Source organism: Daphnia magna, linkage group LG1, assembly GCF_020631705.1.
Source record: "Daphnia magna isolate NIES linkage group LG1, ASM2063170v1.1, whole genome shotgun sequence".
Taxonomy (NCBI): Eukaryota; Metazoa; Arthropoda; class Branchiopoda; order Diplostraca; family Daphniidae; genus Daphnia; species Daphnia magna.
In genome coordinates this window covers 13,841,690-13,859,977 of record NC_059182.1, presented here as the reverse complement: position 1 = coordinate 13,859,977, position 18,288 = coordinate 13,841,690, and the positions used below count along the sequence as shown (strand labels likewise).

Genomic DNA, 18,288 nt, shown 5'->3' with positions numbered 1-18,288 from the left:
AACGATGATTTCAAATCCAGTTTATTTTCTCATTTAAACAATCGGTTTAGAAATGAACGAAACAAAATGGCTGTTAGCGCAACAACTGTTTAGCCGTTTTTTACGTTTATTTCAGAAACTATAAGGCCCACATAAAACCAACGCCAATTTTTGTGATTTTCGTTCATTTTGGAATCGAAATCATGTATTTTAAGTTATATCTAGAATTTCGCCAAAAATGAAAAAGTGGGAAGGCTATACCCTTACCACTTTTGTCAAAATCGGCAAAAGTGCCATCTCTAGGATTTGAACGAAATTACAATAATACAATCAGAATTGAACGATGATTTCAAATCCAGTTTATTTTCTCATTTAAACAATCGGTTTAGAAATGAACGAAACAAAATGGCTGTTAGCGCAACAACTGTTTAGCCGTTTTTTACGTTTATTTCAGAAACTATAAGGCCCACATAAAACCAACGCCAATTTTTGTGATTTTCGTTCATTTTGGAATCGAAATCATGTATTTTAAGTTATATCTAGAATTTCGCCAAAAATGAAAAAGTGGGAAGGCTATACCCTTACCACTTTTGTCAAAATCGGCAGAAAAGTGCCATCTCTAGGATTTGAACGAAATTACAATAATACAATCAGAATTGAACGATGATTTCAAATCCAGTTTATTTTCTCATTTAAACAATCGGTTTAGAAATGAACGAAACAAAATGGCTGTTAGCGCAACAACTGTTTAGCCGTTTTTTACGTTTATTTCAGAAACTATAAGGCCCACATAAAACCAACGCCAATTTTTGTGATTTTCGTTCATTTTGGAATCGAAATCATGTATTTTAAGTTATATCTAGAATTTCGCTAAAAATGAAAAAGTGGGAAGGCTATACCACTTCACTTTTGTCAAAATCGGCAAAAAGTGCCATCTCTAGGATTTGAACGAAATTACAATAATACAATCAGAATTGAACGATGATTTCAAATCCAGTTTATTTTCTCATTTAAACAATCGGTTTAGAAATGAACGAAACAAAATGGCTGTTAGCGCAACAACTGTTTAGCCGTTTTTTACGTTTATTTCAGAAACTATAAGGCCCACATAAAACCAACGCCAATTTTTGTGATTTTCGTTCATTTTGGAATCGAAATCATGTATTTTAAGTTATATCTAGAATTTCGCCAAAAATGAAAAAGTGGGAAGGCTATATACCCTTACCACTTTTGTCAAAATCGGCAAAAAGTGCCATCTCTAGGATTTGAACGAAATTACAATAATACAATCAGAATTGAACGATGATTTCAAATCCAGTTTATTTTCTCATTTAAACAATCGGTTTAGAAATGAACGAAACAAAATGGCTGTTAGCGCAACAACTGTTTAGCCGTTTTTTACGTTTATTTCAGAAACTATAAGGCCCACATAAAACCAACGCCAATTTTTGTGATTTTCGTTCATTTTGGAATCGAAATCATGTATTTTAAGTTATATCTAGAATTTCACCAAAAATGAAAAAGTGGGAAGGCTATACCCTTACCACTTTTGTCAAAATCGGCAAAAAGTGCCATCTCTAGGATTTGAACGAAATTACAATAATACAATCAGAATTGAACGATGATTTCAAATCCAGTTTATTTTCTCATTTAAACAATCGGTTTAGAAATGAACGAAACAAAATGGCTGTTAGCGCAACAACTGTTTAGCCGTTTTTTACGTTTATTTCAGAAACTATAAGGCCCACATAAAACCAACGCCAATTTTTGTGATTTTCGTTCATTTTGGAATCGAAATCATGTATTTTAAGTTATATCTAGAATTTCGCCAAAAATGAAAAAGTGGGAAGGCTATAGCCTACCCTTACCACTTTTGTCAAAATCGGCAAAAAGTGCCATCTCTAGGATTTGAACGAAATTACAATAATACAATCAGAATGAAACGATGATTTCAAATCCAGTTTATTTTCTCATTTAAACAATCGGTTTAGAAATGAACGAAACAAAATGGCTGTTAGCGCAACAACTGTTTAGCCGTTTTTTACGTTTATTTCAGAAACTATAAGGCCCACATAAAACCAACGCCAATTTTTGTGATTTTCGTTCATTTTGGAATCGAAATCATGTATTTTAAGTTATATCTAGAATTTCGCCAAAAATGAAAAAGTGGGAAGGCTATAACCCTTACCACTTTTGTCAAAATCGGCAAAAAGTGCCATCTCTAGGATTTGAACGAAATTACAATAATACAATCAGAATTGAACGATGATTTCAAATCCAGTTTATTTTCTCATTTAAACAATCGGTTTAGAAATGAACGAAACAAAATGGCTGTTAGCGCAACAACTGTTTAGCCGTTTTTTACGTTTATTTCAGAAACTATAAGGCCCACATAAAACCAACGCCAATTTTTGTGATTTTCGTTCATTTTGGAATCGAAATCATGTATTTTAAGTTATATCTAGAATTTCACCAAAAATGAAAAAGTGGGAAGACTATACCCTTACCACTTTTGTCAAAATCGGCAAAAAGTGCCATCTCTAGGATTTGAACGAAATTACAATAATACAATCAGAATTGAACGATGATTTCAAATCCAGTTTATTTTCTCATTTAAACAATCGGTTTAGAAATGAACGAAACAAAATGGCTGTTAGCGCAACAACTGTTTAGCCGTTTTTTACGTTTATTTCAGAAACTATAAGGCCCACATAAAACCAACGCCAATTTTTGTGATTTTCGTTCATTTTGGAATCGAAATCATGTATTTTAAGTTATATCTAGAATTTCGCCAAAAATGAAAAAGTGGGAAGGCTATACCCTTACCACTTTTGTCAAAATCGGCAAAAGTGCCATCTCTAGGATTTGAACGAAATTACAATAATACAATCAGAATTGAACGATGATTTCAAATCCAGTTTATTTTCTCATTTAAACAATCGGTTTAGAAATGAACGAAACAAAATGGCTGTTAGCGCAACAACTGTTTAGCCGTTTTTTACGTTTATTTCAGAAACTATAAGGCCCACATAAAACCAACGCCAATTTTTGTGATTTTCGTTCATTTTGGAATCGAAATCATGTATTTTAAGTTATATCTAGAATTTCGCCAAAAATGAAAAAGTGGGAAGGCTATACCCTTACCACTTTTGTCAAAATCGGCAAAAAGTGCCATCTCTAGGATTTGAACGAAATTACAATAATACAATCAGAATTGAACGATGATTTCAAATCCAGTTTATTTTCTCATTTAAACAATCGGTTTAGAAATGAACGAAACAAAATGGCTGTTAGCGCAACAACTGTTTAGCCGTTTTTTACGTTTATTTCAGAAACTATAAGGCCCACATAAAACCAACGCCAATTTTTGTGATTTTCGTTCATTTTGGAATCGAAATCATGTATTTTAAGTTATATCTAGAATTTCACCAAAAATGAAAAAGTGGGAAGGCTATACCCTTACCACTTTTGTCAAAATCGGCAAAAAGTGCCATCTCTAGGATTTGAACGAAATTACAATAATACAATCAGAATTGAACGATGATTTCAAATCCAGTTTATTTTCTCATTTAAACAATCGGTTTAGAAATGAACGAAACAAAATGGCTGTTAGCGCAACAACTGTTTAGCCGTTTTTTACGTTTATTTCAGAAACTATAAGGCCCACATAAAACCAACGCCAATTTTTGTGATTTTCGTTCATTTTGGAATCGAAATCATGTATTTTAAGTTATATCTAGAATTTCGCCAAAAATGAAAAAGTGGGAAGGCTATACCCTTACCACTTTTGTCAAAATCGGCAAAAAGTGCCATCTCTAGGATTTGAACGAAATTACAATAATACAATCAGAATTGAACGATGATTTCAAATCCAGTTTATTTTCTCATTTAAACAATCGGTTTAGAAATGAACGAAACAAAATGGCTGTTAGCGCAACAACTGTTTAGCCGTTTTTTACGTTTATTTCAGAAACTATAAGGCCCACATAAAACCAACGCCAATTTTTGTGATTTTCGTTCATTTTGGAATCGAAATCATGTATTTTAAGTTATATCTAGAATTTCGCCAAAAATGAAAAAGTGGGAAGGCTATATCCCTTACCACTTTTGTCAAAATCGGCAAAAAGTGCCATCTCTAGGATTTGAACGAAATTACAATAATACAATCAGAATTGAACGATGATTTCAAATCCAGTTTATTTTCTCATTTAAACAATCGGTTTAGAAATGAACGAAACAAAATGGCTGTTAGCGCAACAACTGTTTAGCCGTTTTTTACGTTTATTTCAGAAACTATAAGGCCCACATAAAACCAACGCCAATTTTTGTGATTTTCGTTCATTTTGGAATCGAAATCATGTATTTTAAGTTATATCTAGAATTTCACCAAAAATGAAAAAGTGGGAAGGCTATACCCTTACCACTTTTGTCAAAATCGGCAAAAAGTGCCATCTCTAGGATTTGAACGAAATTACAATAATACAATCAGAATTGAACGATGATTTCAAATCCAGTTTATTTTCTCATTTAAACAATCGGTTTAGAAATGAACGAAACAAAATGGCTGTTAGCGCAACAACTGTTTAGCCGTTTTTTACGTTTATTTCAGAAACTATAAGGCCCACATAAAACCAACGCCAATTTTTGTGATTTTCGTTCATTTTGGAATCGAAATCATGTATTTTAAGTTATATCTAGAATTTCGCCAAAAATGAAAAAGTGGGAAGGCTATACCCTTACCACTTTTGTCAAAATCGGCAAAAAGTGCCATCTCTAGGATTTGAACGAAATTACAATAATACAATCAGAATTGAACGATGATTTCAAATCCAGTTTATTTTCTCATTTAAACAATCGGTTTAGAAATGAACGAAACAAAATGGCTGTTAGCGCAACAACTGTTTAGCCGTTTTTTACGTTTATTTCAGAAACTATAAGGCCCACATAAAACCAACGCCAATTTTTGTGATTTTCGTTCATTTTGGAATCGAAATCATGTATTTTAAGTTATATCTAGAATTTCGCCAAAAATGAAAAAGTGGGAAGGCTATAGCCTACCCTTACCACTTTTGTCAAAATCGGCAAAAAGTGCCATCTCTAGGATTTGAACGAAATTACAATAATACAATCAGAATGAAACGATGATTTCAAATCCAGTTTATTTTCTCATTTAAACAATCGGTTTAGAAATGAACGAAACAAAATGGCTGTTAGCGCAACAACTGTTTAGCCGTTTTTTACGTTTATTTCAGAAACTATAAGGCCCACATAAAACCAACGCCAATTTTTGTGATTTGCGTTCATTTTGGAATCGAAATCATGTATTTTAAGTTATATCTAGAATTTCGCCAAAAATGAAAAAGTGGGAAGGCTATATACCCTTACCACTTTTGTCAAAATCGGCAAAAAGTGCCATCTCTAGGATTTGAACGAAATTACAATAATACAATCAGAATTGAACGATGATTTCAAATCCAGTTTATTTTCTCATTTAAACAATCGGTTTAGAAATGAACGAAACAAAATGGCTGTTAGCGCAACAACTGTTTAGCCGTTTTTTACGTTTATTTCAGAAACTATAAGGCCCACATAAAACCAACGCCAATTTTTGTGATTTTCGTTCATTTTGGAATCGAAATCATGTATTTTAAGTTATATCTAGAATTTCACCAAAAATGAAAAAGTGGGAAGGCTATACCCTTACCACTTTTGTCAAAATCGGCAAAAAGTGCCATCTCTAGGATTTGAACGAAATTACAATAATACAATCAGAATTGAACGATGATTTCAAATCCAGTTTATTTTCTCATTTAAACAATCGGTTTAGAAATGAACGAAACAAAATGGCTGTTAGCGCAACAACTGTTTAGCCGTTTTTTACGTTTATTTCAGAAACTATAAGGCCCACATAAAACCAACGCCAATTTTTGTGATTTTCGTTCATTTTGGAATCGAAATCATGTATTTTAAGTTATATCTAGAATTTCGCCAAAAATGAAAAAGTGGGAAGGCTATACCCTTACCACTTTTGTCAAAATCGGCAAAAAGTGCCATCTCTAGGATTTGAACGAAATTACAATAATACAATCAGAATTGAACGATGATTTCAAATCCAGTTTATTTTCTCATTTAAACAATCGGTTTACAAATGAACGAAACAAAATGGCTGTTAGCGCAACAACTGTTTAGCCGTTTTTTACGTTTATTTCAGAAACTATAAGGCCCACATAAAACCAACGCCAATTTTTGTGATTTTCGTTCATTTTGGAATCGAAATCATGTATTTTAAGTTATATCTAGAATTTCACCAAAAATGAAAAAGTGGGAAGGCTATACCCTTACCACTTTTGTCAAAATCGGCAAAAAGTGCCATCTCTAGGATTTGAACGAAATTACAATAATACAATCAGAATTGAACGATGATTTCAAATCCAGTTTATTTTCTCATTTAAACAATCGGTTTAGAAATGAACGAAACAAAATGGCTGTTAGCGCAACAACTGTTTAGCCGTTTTTTACGTTTATTTCAGAAACTATAAGGCCCACATAAAACCAACGCCAATTTTTGTGATTTTCGTTCATTTTGGAATCGAAATCATGTATTTTAAGTTATATCTAGAATTTCGCCAAAAATGAAAAAGTGGGAAGGCTATACCCTTACCACTTTTGTCAAAATCGGCAAAAAGTGCCATCTCTAGGATTTGAACGAAATTACAATAATACAATCAGAATTGAACGATGATTTCAAATCCAGTTTATTTTCTCATTTAAACAATCGGTTTAGAAATGAACGAAACAAAATGGCTGTTAGCGCAACAACTGTTTAGCCGTTTTTTACGTTTATTTCAGAAACTATAAGGCCCACATAAAACCAACGCCAATTTTTGTGATTTTCGTTCATTTTGGAATCGAAATCATGTATTTTAAGTTATATCTAGAATTTCGCCAAAAATGAAAAAGTGGGAAGGCTATACCCTTACCACTTTTGTCAAAATCGGCAAAAAGTGCCATCTCTAGGATTTGAACGAAATTACAATAATACAATCAGAATTGAACGATGATTTCAAATCCAGTTTATTTTCTCATTTAAACAATCGGTTTAGAAATGAACGAAACAAAATGGCTGTTAGCGCAACAACTGTTTAGCCGTTTTTTACGTTTATTTCAGAAACTATAAGGCCCACATAAAACCAACGCCAATTTTTGTGATTTTCGTTCATTTTGGAATCGAAATCATGTATTTTAAGTTATATCTAGAATTTCGCCAAAAATGAAAAAGTGGGAAGGCTATACCCTTACCACTTTTGTCAAAATCGGCAAAAAGTGCCATCTCTAGGATTTGAACGAAATTACAATAATACAATCAGAATGAAACGATGATTTCAAATCCAGTTTATTTTCTCATTTAAACAATCGGTTTAGAAATGAACGAAACAAAATGGCTGTTAGCGCAACAACTGTTTAGCCGTTTTTTACGTTTATTTCAGAAACTATAAGGCCCACATAAAACCAACGCCAATTTTTGTGATTTTCGTTCATTTTGGAATCGAAATCATGTATTTTAAGTTATATCTAGAATTTCGCCAAAAATGAAAAAGTGGGAAGGCTATACCCTTACCACTTTTGTCAAAATCGGCAAAAAGTGCCATCTCTAGGATTTGAACGAAATTACAATAATACAATCAGAATTGAACGATGATTTCAAATCCAGTTTATTTTCTCATTTAAACAATCGGTTTAGAAATGAACGAAACAAAATGGCTGTTAGCGCAACAACTGTTTAGCCGTTTTTTACGTTTATTTCAGAAACTAAAAGGCCCACATAAAACCAACGCCAATTTTTGTGATTTTCGTTCATTTTGGAATCGAAATCATGTATTTTAAGTTATATCTAGAATTTCGCCAAAAATGAAAAAGTGGGAAGGCTATACCCTTACCACTTTTGTCAAAATCGGCAAAAAGTGCCATCTCTAGGATTTGAACGAAATTACAATAATACAATCAGAATTGAACGATGATTTCAAATCCAGTTTATTTTCTCATTTAAACAATCGGTTTAGAAATGAACGAAACAAAATGGCTGTTAGCGCAACAACTGTTTAGCCGTTTTTTACGTTTATTTCAGAAACTATAAGGCCCACATAAAACCAACGCCAATTTTTGTGATTTTCGTTCATTTTGGAATCGAAATCATGTATTTTAAGTTATATCTAGAATTTCGCCAAAAATGAAAAAGTGGGAAGGCTATACCCTTACCACTTTTGTCAAAATCGGCAAAAAGTGCCATCTCTAGGATTTGAACGAAATTACAATAATACAATCAGAATTGAACGATGATTTCAAATCCAGTTTATTTTCTCATTTAAACAATCGGTTTAGAAATGAACGAAACAAAATGGCTGTTAGCGCAACAACTGTTTAGCTGTTTTTTACGTTTATTTCAGAAACTATAAGGCCCACATAAAACCAACGCCAATTTTTGTGATTTTCGTTCATTTTGGAATCGAAATCATGTATTTTAAGTTATATCTAGAATTTCGCCAAAAATGAAAAAGTGGGAAGGCTATACCCTTACCACTTTTGTCAAAATCGGCAAAAAGTGCCATCTCTAGGATTTGAACGAAATTACAATAATACAATCAGAATTGAACGATGATTTCAAATCCAGTTTATTTTCTCATTTAAACAATCGGTTTAGAAATGAACGAAACAAAATGGCTGTTAGCGCAACAACTGTTTAGCCGTTTTTTACGTTTATTTCAGAAACTATAAGGCCCACATAAAACCAACGCCAATTTTTGTGATTTTCGTTCATTTTGGAATCGAAATCATGTATTTTAAGTTATATCTAGAATTTCGCCAAAAATGAAAAAGTGGGAAGGCTATACCCTTACCACTTTTGTCAAAATCGGCAAAAAGTGCCATCTCTAGGATTTGAACGAAATTACAATAATACAATCAGAATTGAACGATGATTTCAAATCCAGTTTATTTTCTCATTTAAACAATCGGTTTAGAAATGAACGAAACAAAATGGCTGTTAGCGCAACAACTGTTTAGCCGTTTTTTACGTTTATTTCAGAAACTATAAGGCCCACATAAAACCAACGCCAATTTTTGTGATTTTCGTTCATTTTGGAATCGAAATCATGTATTTTAAGTTATATCTAGAATTTCGCCAAAAATGAAAAAGTGGGAATGCTATACCCTTACCACTTTTGTCAAAATCGGCAAAAAGTGCCATCTCTAGGATTTGAACGAAATTACAATAACACAATCAGAATTGAACGATGATTTCAAATCCAGTTTATTTTCTCATTTAAACAATCGGTTTAGATTTCAAATCCAGTATATTTTCTCATTTAAACAATCGTTTTGAAATGAACGAAACAAAATGGCTGTTAGCGCAACAACTTGTTTTGCAAAATACGACATCTCTTGTAATTCAACGAAAAATCACACTTTTTACTCAAAACCGAACGCTGATTTTGAAACATTCATTAATTTTTCCATCAGACCAACCGTTTTTTAAATTAACGAAACAGAAGTGCTAATTGCGCAACAATTTGTTCTTCCGTTTATTTAAGAAACCAAGCGCTCAATGCAAAAACGAAGTTGGGTTTCGTAATCTTCGTTAAATTCTTAACTTTATTTCTAACCATATAAAGGTTTAGCTTTATACAAGTGGTTATGAAACTTCCATTTAAAATATTTACCATCTACAGTCCTTTTTTTATGTTCTTGACCATGCACAAAGAATTTTTTTAAAATTTCAATAATGGGTGATTCCATATGAAAACGACCAAAACCTGTGGCGACCATCTCACGGATTTGATCGCCACCGGGCTTAATCGATTCGTATTGATGAAAAAAAAATTTTCCTAGAAGGATTTTGAAAAAAAATGGCGCATTCGTCCGGCGCGAAGGTTTGAAATTTTGAAAAGTTCGAATGACCGTATTACGATTAAAATTTTTTAAAGCATATTGAAATGTATAAATTAGTTGATTTATCTATCAGATCATGTAGTACTAATGTTAAACTATTTTTTAAGACCAACCGCACAAAAATCCGTTGTGGCGCCACCTGGTGGCGCTAAATTAAAAAACAGTATAAACAGCTAACTTTGATTAGATTAAAGTATAGGTTAATTTTGTTGCAGATTCATGAAATTTCGTGGAGATGTGAGGGAGGGTATAAAGTATGTCTGGTTAAAATTTCAGACTCTTAGCGTAATTCTAAAGTATCATTTCTTATTTTTAAAAGTACAAAAAAAGTCATTTTTCGTGAAATTGACGTTTTTCACTTTTAAAAATCGGAATGAGCCGCTGAATGGAATTGCTTGAATTTTTCAGGAAAGCATTCTTATTATGTCTACTTGATATCAAAAAATAATCAGAGGGGCGTTATTTTTTGTTTGGGAAATATCTTACATTCTATATCATCATCTTTTAAATTCTTAATTTCATAAAAATCTCTTGTGTTCAAATTAGTTAGAAACTTATAATTAGCATAGAAAGATTCGTCTTAATTAGACGAATTTAACCATACCTAGTTTATGAGGGTGCAAATGATGTCTTGAGGTAGTAAATCCACTTTGAAAAAATTCATTTACCGTAGCTTCCCCACGCGTCTGGCGGGGAAATACCCGCGTACCCCACGCCAATTATCCCCTTTTTTCCCTGAGGCGTAGGGGAAATTTTACCCGTTTTACTCGTAACTAAAATAGGCCCTTATATTTTCACAAGTGTTGTAAAATGTCTTGAAAAACATAAATTTGATATCAATATAGAAAATCTCTGAAAATAAAAAAAAAATCTTTCTGTAATGAAGAGATTTTTATGAAATTAAGAATTTAAAAGATGATGATATAGAATGTAAGATATTTCCCAAACAAAAAATAACGCCCCTCTGATTATTTTTTGTTATCAAGTAGACATAATAAGAATGCTTTCCTGAAAAATTCAAGCAATTCCATTCAGCGGCTCATTCCGATTTTTAAAAGTGAAAAACGTCAATTTCACGAAAAATGACTTTTTTTGTACTTTTAAAAATAAGAAATGATACTTTAGAATTACGCTAAGAGTCTGAAATTTTAACCAGACATACTTTATACCCTCCCTCACATCTCCACGAAATTTCATGAATCTGCAACAAAATTAACCTATACTTTAATCTAATCAAAGTTAGCTGTTTATACTGTTTTTTAATTTAGCGCCACCAGGTGGCGCCACAACGGATTTTTGTGCGGTTGGTCTTAAAAAATAGTTTAACATTAGTACTACATGATCTGATAGATAAATCAACTAATTTATACATTTCAATATGCTTTAAAAAATTTTAATCGTAATACGGTCATTCGAACTTTTCAAAATTTCAAACCTTCGCGCCGGACGAATGCGCCATTTTTTTTCAAAATCCTTCTAGGAAAATTTTTTTTTCATCAATACGAATCGATTAAGCCCGGTGGCGATCAAATCCGTGAGATGGTCGCCACAGGTTTTGGTCGTTTTCATATGGAATCACCCTAATAAGAATTCCTGGCTAATCACCAGTAAAACCGGTAGCGGTAACACACAAATACATATGCCTTACATTTTATTGGCAATCATTTTTTTCAGTTCTCTGATGTTTTCATGAAATGACACATGTACCGAAAAAAGATTTTAGCGTAATAGGAACACTTAGCAATCATAAAATAAGCTCGCCAAAGGGTACCTTATAATGAAAGCCAACCCACTGCACATAACCTGCAGAAAAACTCATAATGAAAAACCATGGAATGTCACAATATAGACAAATAAGAAAATACCTGTAAGATCATCAGACTGACAGCTAAAGTCTTCTCGTGTTTTGGCCCCGTCAACTTAAGAGCCAAGTTTATCAACGTGCAGTTGGTGCTTTGAGACAACTCCCCATCTTTTTCTGCATTCTCCACTTTAACTAAGCCTAAAAGTTGGTATATTTTTAAGACTAGACGACCCAAAGTGCTCAACGATTTTTCTTTAAATTGGAAAACACTAGGATCTAAATAACCAGTTTTTTGGTTTAACCTGTAAAAAGTAAACAGTGAACTGATGTAAAATAACTAGACTCAAACAAATTTTTCACAACCTTGGCAATCGATGTCGCGGGCAAGGCAAAAGGTGAAAAAGTTGAGGCAAAGAGAAAACAAAGTTGGCAATCTGAGGGATAAAGAATAGCAAAGCGGTTTTGCTGAAATGACCAAGGATTGCTACAACGGCTACCGTCATTCCAGAAAAATAGCAAAAGGTGTCACCAACGAAGACACGAGCTGGATACCTAAAATGGAAGTAAGAAAAAAAGATATATAATCTGCTTCACTTGAATCACAAGTATCTAGCAAACACATACTTACTTATTGAACTGGTATAATGACAAGCTTGTGAAAAAAAATGGAATCATAAAATAAAGAGAAAATAAATGATTGGACCAACAATCTCCATTAAGTTCAATAATATTGAACAGGATAAGTGAGCCAGCAATAACTGCTGACTGACCCACTTCCAGTCCATTTACTCCAGCATAGATGTTTATGGCATTAGTGCAGAATACTGCTAGCATTCCCATGTAAACATAATAAAGGGCACCTGAAGTACACAAAAAAGCCTACTTATAACTTACTCTGTGTGTAAAATAATATATTTATGTATCAATAAAAATACTCTTACTCAAATCCAAATCATGCCCAAGCAAAAATCTAAGGGGCTTTGGTATGATTATTGTTGTTGAGTTGAAATTAGTATAATAGACCATCAAAAGCGGCAGAGAAGCCACAGTTGGCAGCAACAGTTTATGCCTCCATTTCAAATTCAAAACATCATCAGCAAATCCAAGGAGAACCATGCAGCAAATTGAAAGTAATGCTGCAATAAACTGAACAAACTGTTGGGAAAATATTTTATTTATTTTACAAAAATGAATCAAATTTCCATAAAACAGTAATAAAATAAAATACCTCTTGATGAGGAAATCCCCATTCTTTGTTAAAGAAATGTTTACTGAACGGGAAGGGAATGAATATGAACATTACAATGAGAAAAATGCAGCTACTGATGACTCCTGCAGCCTCAGGTCTACATATGGTATTACAGAAAAACAAAATTTTTTTCACCACGGACAAACGTATAGAAGAACTTACATTTCCGGTCTGTTTTTCTTATTCAAATCCACTCCAGAAAGATGGGCTTTTACAAACATGTCCCTGAACTTGGGAACTACATTTAGGATTACCAAGGACCCACCAATGGACAAAATAACATTGACAGCTAATATAGTCCACATTTCCGTTTCGTGAAACGAACTCCCTTAGTTACTAGTAAACCCAAAATACCTCCTCGGTACGTACTACATGATTTGCCGACCCAACAGTTGGACGGTGTCACTTACCCGTAACTATGACAACCAAGGACCGTCAAATCATAACAAGTTCGATGTTGCCGGCTGTATCGGCAATTGACTTCTAAACGTTTGATCTGAAGTTCACGCTCACGGAGGTAGGATTTAAAGTTTTTGATTGTTATATAGAAACTAGATAATAACGAAGCGAATGTAAAATTTAATGACAATAAGGTGAAGATGAATAAACCAGAGGAGCTTTGGAGTATTGCTGTAAATGAAGGGCTGAATAATTATGACCGTAATGGGCAACCGGAAATCCAAACTCTATTTCTAGTGGGAGCTTCTAAATCCGTAAGGCTAATACTAAATATTTATATTTTTTGTATATTTATTAATACATTTTAATCTAGGGTAAAACTACTCTGATTCATGCTTTTCTGGACAAAGATGATGAGCCTAAGGTTTCACTTCCTGTGGAATACACGTATATTCGAAGGACTAACAAATATATGGTGTGTGCGATATAGATTATGAAGTAGAAAATCCTTTTTAGAACCCTTGGCGGTATCTTATTCTATATCTTTAGGTAAAAGACATCTGTTACATCTGGGAAGTCGATACTGCGAACATAAGTTTCATTAATCTGTTAACTAAAAGCGAAGGGCTGGAAAGCATTTCTGTATTGTTCGTTATAGATCTTGTGCATGTTCACGACCTATGGAATGCCTGTGAACGTATTGAAGAACTTAAGAAAAACTTGGAGGCAAAACCAAAGACTATTATTACGTTCGGTATTCTAGGGATGAAATACGATCTGTTTGAGGTATTAGAAATCTATTCTAATTTTTTCACTTTTAAACCAATTTTGAACCCATCTGGTGTTATTATGAAAAAGAACTTATCAACGGAAAAAAAACTCATCCTTTGCCGAATCGCAAAACACTATGCTACTATAGTTGATGGTCATTTGGTTTTTTGCACCAGAAAAGATCGGACTACAATGAAGGTGGCTAAAGATCTATTTTCACACTTGGCATTCAAAACAAAATTTAGGTAATGATTCGGACTTTGGACGGCATAGATTTCTATAAAAAACCCTATTTTCTCATAGCCATCCGCTTCGATTCGATCTGAGTTCTCCTGTAATCATCCCAAAAGGTGGTGAGAATAAAAGTGATATCAATTACTTACACAACACATTTGAAATTCAGTTTGCTCATTTGGTAAGTGAAATTTTAAATCGTTAATGTATACCCACCACCATTTAAGCTTCAGGCTCATGAGCCGAGAAAAATTTGATAAAGAATTAATAATAGCTGCAACTAATTTTAAAATACAAACAATCTGTTGTTTTACTATTACAGCCGGTCACTAGTAAAATGGATGACGACGATCCTGCCAAAGATGCAAGTTATGCAAATGAAGCAATCGACAAGGAAAGAAAGAAATACCTTGAGAAAATCGAAAAAGCACCTTAATTTCTGTGACACAACTATGTGTGTACGTGAGAAAACAGTACAACGCAGGCGTTTTGCCAACGAAGTACTTTTAAAGATGTGATTGCATTACGGCAGTTTTTTTACGATGCAATGTCATAAAGCGTTTTAGTCGTTCATCCAAGTAAGGTTCTAATGATAAGGAGATACATAATTGTTTTGATTTGTAAACAAACACATTTTTATTACCTATGCGAACGATTATCGGTGATATGTCATCTATCTGGTGATAGCTCGCAGTTTGATTCCTGTAAAATAGATATGTTTACATGCTTTAATCCGACGTGAAAGAACAAGCTTAGACTTTACGTTTTTACTCCGCGAAGATGGCCGTTGGCAACAAGGTTGAGTACATGCCGATATATTTTATCAATTGCTAATATTTCAGGAAATTTACTAGCACCCTCCACCAAAACAGTGCTAACCATGTTCCTGTATTGAAGCGTAAGTTCACTGATAGTTGAAAATCCCTAGAAAAGCAAAGCAAAGGAATCTGAACCTATGCAACTTAATCCAGCAATGGCTACAAGTTTCTGGAGCGCATGCTTGTTTATTCACGGTTTTATCAGAGACTACTGTCCGAAAAGAACAGAATAGCTTGTCTGTGGATACTCCACAAATAAGGTATTCTGTAAGCGGCCTCAGGCATAGTTTGTCAACTGATAACGGTAACAATATAGATGGATAGGCCCATGGTAACAGGAATTTGTAGCCACTACGCACAAAAGGTCGAATTAAAATGGAAAGCTTTAGCTTACCATGGAAATCAGATTGAGAATAATAAAGTAAGATTCCAAATATGGTTGGAGTAAGGCACGTAATATCCTTTTGAGCATTTCGTTAGTTACGTTTTCTTGAAAGGAAGTTAATTCCTGTACAATAATCGTTACATATACGGATAGAAAAGGAGAACTAGGATACTATATTACCTGTTGAGTTAAGTTGCTGATCAAAACAAATTCATTTTTAAAATACTTCGCAAAAAATGCAGATTCGCTGATGATATTATCTGAAATTAAAAGATGAAAATATGTTATCTCATGAACGTGTTTATAACATTTGAAAATTACTGGGTTCTTTGGGATCACTGGCTTCGATTAAGCTAAACACGGCTACATTGATTAGAGGACCTAGCAGTTGATTCGTATACTGCTGTAAAACTAGACGGTCTGCTGCCTGCGTTTGAACATCTTCACCCTCTCGGAGTGCTGTCTGGCAACTAAAGAATCCATCAGCGACAGGATGAATAATTAGCTTATGAACATCAAGACAGTCTTTGACAGATTGAACCACACTTTCATCTACAAAAAGAGGAAGAAAATTATTATCATTGAATTGGTGAGCCATTAAAGTGCTAAGTTTGTAGATACATACTCTGAATTAGACACGGAGTTCCATATTTTGCCAACAATGAATTCATCAGAACGATCAATTGAACGAGCTGCTCAATGTCGAGCTGTTTATTCACCGTCAGCGCCGACATCACAATAGCGGAAACTGGGGTAATAGTTTCTTTTTGCTGCTTACGAATCAAAGACCAGGCCAAACAATGAATACTATCTCTTTCGTATTCACTCAACGAAAAGCGAAACGAAGGAGTGTTCCAATTTGGCTCAGTCCGCTTACTAATATGATCGCGAACTGAAATAGGATCTGAGATGTTAATGTAGATTTGACCGTAATTCTGCCCTCTGATCTTGCCAACAGCGCTGAGAAAACCCTTGTTGTAACAAGGAAGTGTGATCTCTCTAACGCAAAAATGTATTTATTATAATATGCTCTAACCGAAGTACTCTCTCTTGGTTTAGGGACTCCCAGGGTCTCGTACGCATATAGCTTTTCTTCAAGCGTTCGTTCATAGCTAATATTGACGGTACAAATCTGAACATCGGGTACATCTCCCCTAAAATAAGGTTCTAGCGCCATTGATAACAGGCCTGAACGGAGAAACGGGATGTGAGATAGATTTATCTTTTTGTTTACCAAGTGAAACACACGGCTATGGTGCAGTTTGTTTTACCTGTCTTGGGGGGTAAACTTTTACCGTTCCTACTTCGCGTTCCTTCCAGAAAAAACTCGATTGGGGCTTGAAAGTTTACGATATGGTACTGTATATACTGAGACACAACGGCCCAGTAAAGCTGGTCATGACCAAACGAACGCCTGATGTAAAAAGCTCCTGACAAAAAAAAAAAAAATGGGTTAGTATTATGCATTACAGCAAACGGCATTTTCTACATTCTACCGGCGTTTTGAAGCATCCGATTCACAAACTTCATTCCTTTAAAATCTGTTGAAACCTAAAATTTATGATTTAGTCATTGCAAGTTCATAACTTTTTTTTACCCATTCCAGCTGCAATAACAGGAAGTGGGATATCCATAGTATAACACAAGTATGAGATAAGTAAGAAATCTGCATAGCTTCGATGTGTAGGTAGGAGCAAAACAGGTCCTTGGGACATTGCCTTACTAAGCTGTAGCAAAAGAAATATAAGAATTTCAACATTTATTCTGAATTACCATACTAGGACCTTTAAGACACCATCATTGTTAATTGCCACACCCTGATAAAGATTTCTCAGTAGTTTGGCAAGGAAAAATCCAATTACTCGAACAGTACTAAACTTATATGTATGACCCATGTCTTCCAAAATGGTTTTTATTTGGGCAACAACATCTTCACAGTTACTGAGATTACTGTGTCCTTCGAGAAGAAACTACGGAGAGGCATAGGATAAGCATAACAATATACTTAGTTGAATGATTTAGTACATCTGAAATGACTTTTGAAACCTGATGAATCGTGTCCTTCATCTGTGGGCTGTTAAGTATTTTTTCAATGATCATCTTGGTTGCTTCGGGATGTAAGTTAGGTTTCGGTCTCCATAATTTAAGGCAGAAGAACGCATCAAACTGATGCTTTTGCTTTTCCACAATATCAACATAATTTTTAACTGTGAACCTGCTAGAAGACTCAGCTGGAGTCACCTCCAATGTAGCAGTATCCATTTTCCTAATGCTTGAAATAATGAGAGACGATCAGCATCAGGTTTTTTTTCTTTAAAAAAAAAACGGGGGAAATTTTAGCTATTTTCCGGACGTGTTTTTTACTCGTTTGTCATGTTTAGACTAAAAACGTTGGTTTAAAAAACCTTTAGGCTATACATAACTTTCACAGTTTCACTGGATGCTACGCTGCCAGATACAATATTACTAACGATTACCAAATAAGGTTAGGTTTTTTTGCCTGGTGCCTGCCAGGCACTGCCTGGTCCAGGATTTAAGTATCAGTTTTCCTTTGCCTTATTAATGGTAATATTAATTTTAAATATAAGAGTTTTTTAAAGTTACGTAAGATTAGAGCAAAATTTTTCTTCCAACACAAAAATTTCGTTACTTGTTAACAGTAAAAAGACAGGTGGTTGGCATTTAAAAGTAAAGAAGGCACACC

At 33.9% G+C, this 18,288-nt stretch overlaps 3 protein-coding genes across 8 annotated transcripts; 1 reads left to right on the top strand and 2 right to left on the bottom strand.

Moving 5' to 3' along the window:
• Nucleotides 1–11,558: 11,558 nt before the first annotated feature.
• LOC116930011 (UDP-N-acetylglucosamine--dolichyl-phosphate N-acetylglucosaminephosphotransferase) lies at nucleotides 11,559–13,411 on the bottom strand. Its single transcript, XM_032937357.2, has 7 exons — nucleotides 13,140–13,411; nucleotides 12,957–13,074; nucleotides 12,670–12,883; nucleotides 12,357–12,588; nucleotides 12,092–12,280; nucleotides 11,790–12,030; nucleotides 11,559–11,727 (listed from the first exon to the last, which is right to left on the bottom strand). Exons 1-7 carry the CDS (start codon nucleotides 13,280–13,282, stop codon nucleotides 11,662–11,664), a joined length of 1,203 nt encoding a protein of 400 aa, XP_032793248.1. The 5' UTR covers nucleotides 13,283–13,411; the 3' UTR covers nucleotides 11,559–11,661.
• Nucleotides 13,383–14,881, top strand: LOC116930143 (cytoplasmic dynein 2 light intermediate chain 1). Of its 4 annotated transcripts, XM_045174618.1 has the most exons (8): nucleotides 13,383–13,494; nucleotides 13,571–13,690; nucleotides 13,750–13,851; nucleotides 13,926–13,971; nucleotides 14,035–14,162; nucleotides 14,235–14,392; nucleotides 14,451–14,562; nucleotides 14,704–14,881. In XM_045174618.1, exons 2-8 carry the CDS (start codon nucleotides 13,577–13,579, stop codon nucleotides 14,815–14,817), a joined length of 774 nt encoding a protein of 257 aa, XP_045030553.1. In that variant the 5' UTR covers nucleotides 13,383–13,494; nucleotides 13,571–13,576; the 3' UTR covers nucleotides 14,818–14,881. The 4 variants fall into 4 exon arrangements, with proteins under 4 accessions (XP_045030553.1, XP_045030552.1, XP_032793425.1 ...); XM_045174617.1 differs by having other exon boundaries at nucleotides 14,035–14,392; XM_032937534.2 differs by having other exon boundaries at nucleotides 13,926–14,162.
• Nucleotides 14,341–18,021, bottom strand: LOC116929935 (dihydroxyacetone phosphate acyltransferase). 3 transcript variants are annotated; one of them, XM_032937246.2, is made up of 14 exons: nucleotides 17,631–18,021; nucleotides 17,369–17,554; nucleotides 17,182–17,311; nucleotides 17,081–17,125; nucleotides 16,856–17,014; nucleotides 16,621–16,772; nucleotides 16,210–16,555; nucleotides 15,906–16,136; nucleotides 15,765–15,844; nucleotides 15,594–15,707; nucleotides 15,145–15,305; nucleotides 15,025–15,083; nucleotides 14,791–14,967; nucleotides 14,341–14,734 (listed from the first exon to the last, which is right to left on the bottom strand). In XM_032937246.2, exons 1-13 carry the CDS (start codon nucleotides 17,844–17,846, stop codon nucleotides 14,888–14,890), a joined length of 1,959 nt encoding a protein of 652 aa, XP_032793137.1. In that variant the 5' UTR covers nucleotides 17,847–18,021; the 3' UTR covers nucleotides 14,341–14,734; nucleotides 14,791–14,887. The 3 variants fall into 3 exon arrangements, with proteins under 3 accessions (XP_032793137.1, XP_032793146.1, XP_045030551.1); XM_032937255.2 differs by having other exon boundaries at nucleotides 14,813–14,967; XM_045174616.1 differs by lacking the exon at nucleotides 17,631–18,021 and having other exon boundaries at nucleotides 17,081–17,135; nucleotides 17,369–17,511.
• Between the last annotated feature and the right edge of the window lie 267 nt (nucleotides 18,022–18,288).

Excerpts from the sequence above, each read along its gene's own strand:
- LOC116930011 (XM_032937357.2), bottom strand. The coding sequence starts at position 13,282 with ATGTGGACTATATTAGCTGTCAATGTTATTTTGTCCATTGGTGGGTCC. Across the intron at positions 12,884-12,956 it reads GGGGATTTCCTCATCAAGAG|TTTGTTCAGTTTATTGCAGC; the intron begins GTATTTTATTTT and ends TTTTCCCAACAG. Across the intron at positions 12,281-12,356 it reads TCATTATACCAGTTCAATAA|GTATCCAGCTCGTGTCTTCG; the intron begins GTAAGTATGTGT and ends CTTCCATTTTAG.
- LOC116930143 (XM_032937526.2), top strand. The coding sequence starts at position 13,577 with ATGAATAAACCAGAGGAGCTTTGGAGTATTGCTGTAAATGAAGGGCTG. Across the intron at positions 13,691-13,749 it reads TAGTGGGAGCTTCTAAATCC|GGTAAAACTACTCTGATTCA; the intron begins GTAAGGCTAATA and ends ATTTTAATCTAG. Across the intron at positions 14,563-14,703 it reads AAATTCAGTTTGCTCATTTG|CCGGTCACTAGTAAAATGGA; the intron begins GTAAGTGAAATT and ends TTACTATTACAG.
- LOC116929935 (XM_032937246.2), bottom strand. The coding sequence starts at position 17,846 with ATGGATACTGCTACATTGGAGGTGACTCCAGCTGAGTCTTCTAGCAGG. Across the intron at positions 17,126-17,181 it reads TGTTATTGCAGCTGGAATGG|ATTTTAAAGGAATGAAGTTT; the intron begins GTAAAAAAAAGT and ends AGGTTTCAACAG. Across the intron at positions 16,773-16,855 it reads AAGTTTACCCCCCAAGACAG|GCCTGTTATCAATGGCGCTA; the intron begins GTAAAACAAACT and ends TTCTCCGTTCAG.